General features: G+C 39.5%; 1 protein-coding gene across 2 annotated transcripts; it reads right to left on the bottom strand.

The window, feature by feature from the left end:
• Positions 1–465: 465 nt before the first annotated feature.
• Positions 466–6,592, bottom strand: dazl (deleted in azoospermia-like). Of its 2 annotated transcripts, XM_010749900.3 has the most exons (10): positions 6,476–6,592; positions 5,694–5,816; positions 4,959–5,050; positions 4,317–4,368; positions 4,164–4,230; positions 3,919–4,058; positions 3,397–3,477; positions 3,113–3,163; positions 2,353–2,412; positions 466–1,974 (listed from the first exon to the last, which is right to left on the bottom strand). In XM_010749900.3, the coding sequence occupies exons 1-9, from the start codon at positions 6,476–6,478 to the stop codon at positions 2,368–2,370; spliced, it is 654 nt and encodes a 217-aa protein (XP_010748202.1). In that variant the 5' UTR covers positions 6,479–6,592; the 3' UTR covers positions 466–1,974; positions 2,353–2,367. The 2 variants fall into 2 exon arrangements, with proteins under 2 accessions (XP_010748202.1, XP_010748203.1); XM_010749901.3 differs by lacking the exon at positions 3,113–3,163.
• Positions 6,593–7,601: the final 1,009 nt, after the last annotated feature.

Genomic DNA, 7,601 nt, shown 5'->3' on the forward strand with positions numbered 1-7,601 from the left:
GGATTAAAAGTAAGTTTCTCCGTTCAGTGTGTTGGTCACAGTGGATTTGGATCTCTAGTTAAGATGATCAAGGTTTGTGTTTTTCACGGCTTTCCTTTGGAAAAATTCATATTTCATAAGAAGCCCATCCAGACTTATCCATTATTCAGAAACGTCTGACTAGGGGGGGTGTGTGGGTGGGGTTGGTGGGTGGTCATGGGCTGGACAGGACACCCTGGGGAGCCCAGTCACACCAGCAGACTGTGACAAAAACAAAACGCTCTGTGACCAAGAGATGATGGGCTTGTTGCCAGGGAAGAATGAGAATCCAACCCTGACGGAAAGGCAGCAGCCGCTGACAGGCTTATGGAGGTTGGGAAGAGCAGAATAGGGATTGGCACGGGATGCTTCAACATTATAACCTGCTAAGAGGAAGTTTTCGCAGAAATATCCCTTAAAAAATGTTGAGAATGACACAAAGAGCTGAAATGATAACACACTTCCAACTTTTATTTTTTCCAAAACGAAAACATTAGAACCCTGTGAAACACGAACTCTTAATAAACCAACCATACCGTAACAGTGTGGTGCCTATAGGCTCTCTGAGCAATACTACTCAAATCAATACAATCAGATGTCTGCACAGAGGAGACGCTGAGGTCAAAGCCCAAATCAAACTAAGGGTCAAAGGGAAAGAAAAATCAGTGGTGTACACCAAAATATCAAACGTGCATCTCCAATCACACAAAAGCTGCTCTTCAAGTGTAGAAAGAAAATTAAGTGCACTTACTGAAAGGAATATAGATATATATATATAAAAAGGCTCACTCATTCGATGTCAGTAAAATGTTTAGTGCAAGATCCGCCTGCGATTCCATTAAAACCCAACATGCTGAGAAACAACCAGTATAAAGTGAAACCATGTACAGTGAAAGTTTTCCCCAAAGAGAACACCTTGCTTTCAATTATGTCCTTCATTTTCAAAAGTGGGTTAAAACTGCTTTCCACTTATAAGTTGATTGACAACAGGGAAGAAAAAAAAAAAAGAAATTGATGCCTTGATTGACCTTGAGTTTGAAAACCTGAAAACCGTTTGAGGAACACCAGTCACGGGACGGGACGGTTTAGAAAAACGTGACATACAGATGATCGGTGTGCCACAAAACCAGAACTAAAAAAGTCTGGCGTAAGTAATCAGTGATAGTGATGAGGTGCTACAACGTGACAAAATTACCATTCGTTTACTGCCTCAATCGACACCTAGGTAAATAGAATAGAGCACAAAATAAATGCGAGTGTTTGAAATCGATTAAATGGCCGAGTGCCGTTATCCTGTAGTAGTAAAAGTTAATGAAATTTCTTAGGAGCATTAGACCTGAATTGAAGTTAAAGACGCATTCTTCTTCAATGCTGACACAACCAGATTGCAAGACATTGTTACAACATATATATATGTATATATATAAACGTACCTTTTATGTACAGAGAGCCCTTGCAAAGGCTAAAAAAGCCCCAACCAAAGAAAAAATTAAAATAATTCCAAAAATAAATTATAAAACATAAAATATAAATAGGCACAAAGGGGTGAGCTTAAAAAGGTTTTGCCATTTTTTTTGGTTTGAGATAATTAACACAGAAAAAGAAAAAAAAAAAACAAAGAAAAAAACAAAGAAGAAAAAAAGAAAAATGTGAGCCCATGTATCAGCTGGTACGGTGACGGTGCGCTGTTCTTCCTGTGTGACTGTTAACTGTGATCCATGTGGTTTAAAAGCCGCTTGACCACACGGCAGTGGTCCCTACCAGTCGAGGTCAAAGTGACTGATCAAACAAGTATAGTTCAAAGTGAAGAACTCCTGCAGTCTGGTGTTAAAATGGGTCTCAAAAATTGAGGGGAAGGAGGGGAGGAGGAGGAAGGAGGAGAAGTTGGGTTGCTTCCAGCCGTCCACAACATCAAGATGTCATCCTGTCTGCATTTCGACTCACTGTAGGCTGTATCTAAAAAAAGAGCAGAGGACAGTGAACAACATCACAACCAATCAATTATACGCGCGCTCACGATTAGTCGTTTTAAAAGCTCTGCTGGTCAGATATCAACCAAATTCCTGAGGTTCACTGTGTGTTTGTGTAACCGCAGCAAAGAACGAGTTGGGAAAACACTTGCGGACAGAAAATTAATGGACTAATGCAGAACATCACAGCTGAAGGAGGAGCAAAGTGATTGTGAAACGGCAAAATAGAGATAGGAAAACAGTGTGCAATGCAGGGCCAGGAGCATGCAGGTTTTTCTTTACTCCTCCTCTTTGGGAAAAGGTTTGCAAGCCTGAAGACTCATGAGCTTTCATGGCATTGGAGAGTTTGAGAGTAGTGTTTTACCTGAGTAGTTGTGGACTACAGCACAGTCAACATAGTCTGGACTCCACAGTCCACAAAGTTCTGGAAATGAAAAGCAGGAAGTTACATAAACAGGCAGGCTGACACAAAGAAAACACAAATCGCCAAGAACACAAAATCAACTTCATATGATCAGGGATTATAAGAATTAATTGTTGATGCCTATGGCTCATTGTTTAGTATGTCAACATTGGCGAGACAACGCCATCTAGTGGCCTGCGTGAGCACTGCAAGCTGGTGGACAATCTGTTGCCACTGAAGAAGACGCAACGAAAATACAATCTCAATGAGTTGAAGAAAAGATCCAAGACTTCTATGGCTTGCAGGTATTTTACAGGCAACATCTATCATCAGTCTATAGGATAAAACCATAGATTTCAGAGTCGCCTTTTATAGTGAACAGCCCAAGGCGTGCCTGTGCAGTAATCATGCTGTTTAATATATGTTATCTGGGCAAAGTAGAAGCACTCACGTTCAAAGATTTGAATAAATTTAGGTGAAAAACTATGTGCGTAAAAGAAATCTTGATCTTTTACTTGAAAAATGGCAGTGAAAACAAACACCAATATGTGTACACCTTGCATCTCTGAACTATTCCACAAAGTAATAAACAAAACATTCAACACAATCCAATCCAGTTTTCATCCTACTGGCCTTGAGAGGTCGAGAAGTGATTTGTGTTGTGCTTTGAAGCTTAAATAATACTGACATTTACTCCTACTCCCACTAAATGCAGAGTCACCTGATTGACAGGCCGTGTCCTCTGGTCCGCCGTCCATTGAGGTGGAGTGTACTGCATGTGAGGGGAGAGGGAGTCAGCCGTCAAGCAGAGGGCAACAGACAAAACCCAGACTCGCTTCTACAGGAGTTTTCGGGGGGGGGTGTGGAGTGTGTGGGGTAGGCAGGGGACGGTGGATCCTAAGCCAGGCTGAACCCTTCGTCTCATATGCAGGAGCACGTGTGCAGCAGTGTCATTAGGGAAACTATAAACCATAACTGGTTTATGTCTGGTGTATGTGCATGTACCTGGTAGGGGTAGGCGTTCTGTGCGTAGTTCACTGGCATCTGTGGCATCATGACCCCTCCAAAGTTGGAGTAGGAGTACATCTGCAAAAAGAACAGAAGGAACACTTTAAAATGCACAGACAGTTATGTTTATATAACAAATGTTACTTTGCAGATGTTAAAATACATAACTTTCTCATACTGGCATCTTGCAATGACAGAACTGTAACTGTTGATGTCTTTGACCGTTGGTGTCTGAATAATTCTATGCCGGATATTATCAGCAGTGTCAGTAAACATGCCATAGGCAACTTTATTTTTTCTGGTAAATTGAAAAGGAAATTGATAGATTGTTTTCCACCTTGTGCCTCTATTCCTGGCTGTGATAATGAGCAAACTTCCCCTCAGAGAAAATAAGGTTCATTTCATTTTATAGCGTCAAACAGAGAACGGAAAGGTGTGTGCGTGACAGCATTATTGATGCCACACACTTGGCTTGACATGAGATTTCTGATAGCTTGTCATCACATGTGTATGTGTTACCTGATTGTAGGGGTTTCCTCCACTGAGGACGGGCGAAGGTTGTGCCACACCCCCTCCCACGGGTGAGCAGCAAGCGCAGTAGAAGTACTGAGTGGGGCTCATCCAAGGTGCTGGGCTGATCAGACGGGATGGCATGGACCCTAGATGAAGAAAGAAATGATACAACTGTATAAAAAAACAACAACTTTTATTACTGCCAACCAAACATCCAATGAAGTTCTTCTGAAGTGCATCAGAATACATACGAGAGCTCCTTTCTTTCATGATGGCAGGGCCCAGCTTGAGTTTCCGGCCCTTAAAACTGATCTGTTGCTACAGAGGAAATATAACTTTCAGTTGGAGATGGAAAATAACACAACACAACAACAACAGTTCCACAGAGAGAGACATCCACTCACCTCCACGATTGTCTGAATGTTGACTTCTTCGCTGAAGTACACAAACCCATACCTAGGAACACACAAAACAACTCAGAATGCAAAAACTAAATTTGAGCTCAGATCAAGTTATGAAAGTGAATGAATATTCATGAGACAGATATGCAAATGAACAAGCCCTCAACAACACCCACACTAAGCCTGTCACCATACCAGAATTTTAAACTTTGATAACATCTAGTATTACAAAACAATACTTGAAAACTTTTGTAATCACCATGGAAAAGTGGTAAAATGCACATAAAATGATATAGTTTTTCTATTTTAAGTTTGGCCATTAGTTAATCAATCAGATGGCATCATTCTGATTGTAGATCTGATTTTTTAAATAACTCTGGTACTTTAGATACTATCGAATGTTTAATTAATGGTAATCGTATCATTTTAAACACATGGTATTGAAAAAGTATCAACATTTTTGACAACACTAACCCAAAACCTCCACACGAATTAATTGGCCCATAGAGAACACACTCTTTTAGAAAGATGATTAAAGAATAAAAAAAGATAAACATGTAACACAAAAAAAATATATAAATAATAAAATAAAATAAATAGGCACCCAGTTTTGTTAAACTTTAGCACCTACACGTCCAAACTCACCCTTTGCAGATCCCTCCACGGTACGTGATAATTTTAACTTCCTTAACAGTACCATATCTGGCAAAGAAGTCCCGCATTTCATTTTCATCCACCTGAAGGTTGAAAAATGCTGTAATTTTAGCTGCTATAATTGACCATCTTCACTCCATTATGTACTGTAAAAGCATGCTGTTCGAGTACACAAAGAAATTGTTTTTTTTCATGTGGAAAAAGGCTGAAAAACACATTTTCTGTTTCTCCTATATGAATAAATTAATTCTATAAATACAATAATCATAAAGATGAAATTCAATTTAAATGAGAGGATCAGTTTCTTTAAGGTGACATTCAAAAAGGTGCTATAGTATTGTGTGTGTGTGTGTGTGTGTGTGTGTGCGGAGCAAGCATGCAGGAAAGCTTCTGCACTCAGTTGGTGTTGGCAGCCGTCACACACTCAGTCTGACTGCTGCCAACAGTTTCACACTCAAAGCAGTAAAGAAATGATCTGAAACAGCTGTTCTACCTATAAACCGTTGACATATTTGAAGGTTTTCACACACATTTCTCAGCCTTGGATCCGATTCTGATTCCCAACACTTTATGGTCACACATAAAAGTGTGTGCCTTGAATATGAAATTATCATTTCTCCTTGGTGGTAATAATAAATTGTAAATTATTCTAATCTGCACCATATGTGGGATGAAGTAATGGCAGTTAAGGTGGTGTGAATTTAATCTGAATACATCTGAGCTTACATTCGTGTCAATCCCACCAACAAAGAGGGCATTGGGAGTCAGTTTGCCCTCAGGTAGGATGTAGCCATTTGACAGCTTCAGAGAAGGCGAAGTCTGGTTGCTGTTTCTGGGCTTGTTGATATCCTTACAATAAAAACAAAGTTTAGTGAATTACATATACAATTACATATTCATATGTTTTCTCAAAGCCAAACACTCAAAATGAATTTCACGGTCGAGTACAAGAACATACAAGCTCATGAAATTTCAAAGACTTGTGAATGTTTTGAACTTGGCGCTGCTTCCACGTGTCAAAAATTTGGAGAAATTAAAAATTTTAAAGCACATTTTTAAATTCTTTAAGTGCACAGGCAGCTTTTTTTTTCTTTTTCTTTTTTTTTTTAGATAAAATGCATTTCTTCTTTATGCGCAACCATCCAAAATGTTTTTGACTCCAACGAGCAAAACTTTGATCCGCCCGACAGACGAGCAGCTACAGAGGTAAGAAAAAAAAAACTTCGACAAAAACAGTCAGCGACGATAAACTTTTTAAAACTTACGATAAAAAATAAAAGTTATCGTTCATATAGTTGCTTAAGTTGTTAGCTACCAGCGGCTAGTGCGCCTTTTTCCAGCCAAAGCTGGCTAATCACCTAGCTAGGCGAGTTAGCACGGGAGTTAGCGTATTGGCTAATAAAAAGTTAAGCGACATGCTTTAAATTACGCGGTGCGATTGTATGGGTTAGACTTTGTGAACAGCACACTGTTGAACACGTAAAAAAAAAATTGTCAGTGCAACTTACCATATCTAAAATTATTAAAACGAATAAATTAGTCAGACACGATCAAAGGTAAGCCGAGACTTCAACCCGACGACAGCCAGCAAGCAGCAGCCGAAACCACGCCCAGCGCACATGACCGCTCCATCATCCAATCACAGGTCAGCGAATAAAAGTTAAATAAAGTTCATGTTTCACAATCATTAGCCTGGGGTCCATGTGTTAATAAAACATTCATGATCGTTACCTACATTATTCCCACTCTCCAGCAATAAGTAATGCTCATTAACTCTAATAGATAAATCATCTGACATTTGAGGAAATTATGACAGAACCACCTTACACCTATTCACAGTTCTTGTTCTTGCTTTCTTCTCTCCTATAGTACAAACAATATTAGATAGGATAAGAAAAAGACTTTATTGATCCCACGCTGGAAAAGTGAACTGGTATCTTTGTTACTGTGGTCAATACCTGGGTGTTCACCTCAGCAGCAAACTGGACTGGTATGACAAAACAGATCAAAGTCGACTCCACTTGCCCGAGGACACTGAAGTCCTTTGGAGTGTGCAGGACTCTGATAATAAATTTAAAAAAAAAACTGTGGTGGTATCTGCATTTATCTGCTGGTGAGTGAGAAGCACAGAGAAAGACTCAAGAAACTGCCGAAGAGGGCCAGCTCTGTCCTGGACTCCATAGAGGAACACTCTTCAACACCAGCATGACTTTTTCTATATATTTATTATTAATGAGTCATTTCTTATCGACCTCCTGTATATGAGCTACTGTGACAAGTTAATTTCACCAGTGTAGGAACTTATCTTAAGCCTAAATAAAGGCCCTCTAGCCCTCTAGCACTCTATTTAGTTGAATAACTCAATCTGATCAACTAACAACTGACTAAAATAAGTATGGCGTTCTGAATCAAAAATAAACTTGACTTAACTATGGCTACGTTGGCCCTCGTCCTGACCTTTAACAAAACCCCAAGAGAAGTTTTCCAGAAACATCTTTTTCATGTTTGAAAACTCAAACTTACAAAGAAAGTTAACAAAGAAGGAGTGCATAATTAGATAACAGGGTCATTAAGTTCCCCATGGAAATGGAAATAAGGGGCTACAGGCCCTTACTCTGAGGGAGAGTCTGATTG

This window comes from Larimichthys crocea, chromosome XIII, assembly GCF_000972845.2.
Source record: "Larimichthys crocea isolate SSNF chromosome XIII, L_crocea_2.0, whole genome shotgun sequence".
NCBI classification, from domain to species: domain Eukaryota; kingdom Metazoa; phylum Chordata; class Actinopteri; family Sciaenidae; genus Larimichthys; species Larimichthys crocea.

Bases quoted from the DNA above. Each gene is read 5' to 3' on its own strand.
- dazl (XM_010749900.3), bottom strand. The intron at 4,369-4,958 runs GTGAGTTTGGAC...GTGTGTTCCTAG, and splicing joins CGTGGAGGGATCTGCAAAGG to GTATGGGTTTGTGTACTTCA. The intron at 2,413-3,112 runs GTGACTCTGCAT...TTTCATTTCCAG, and splicing joins GGACACGGCCTGTCAATCAG to AACTTTGTGGACTGTGGAGT.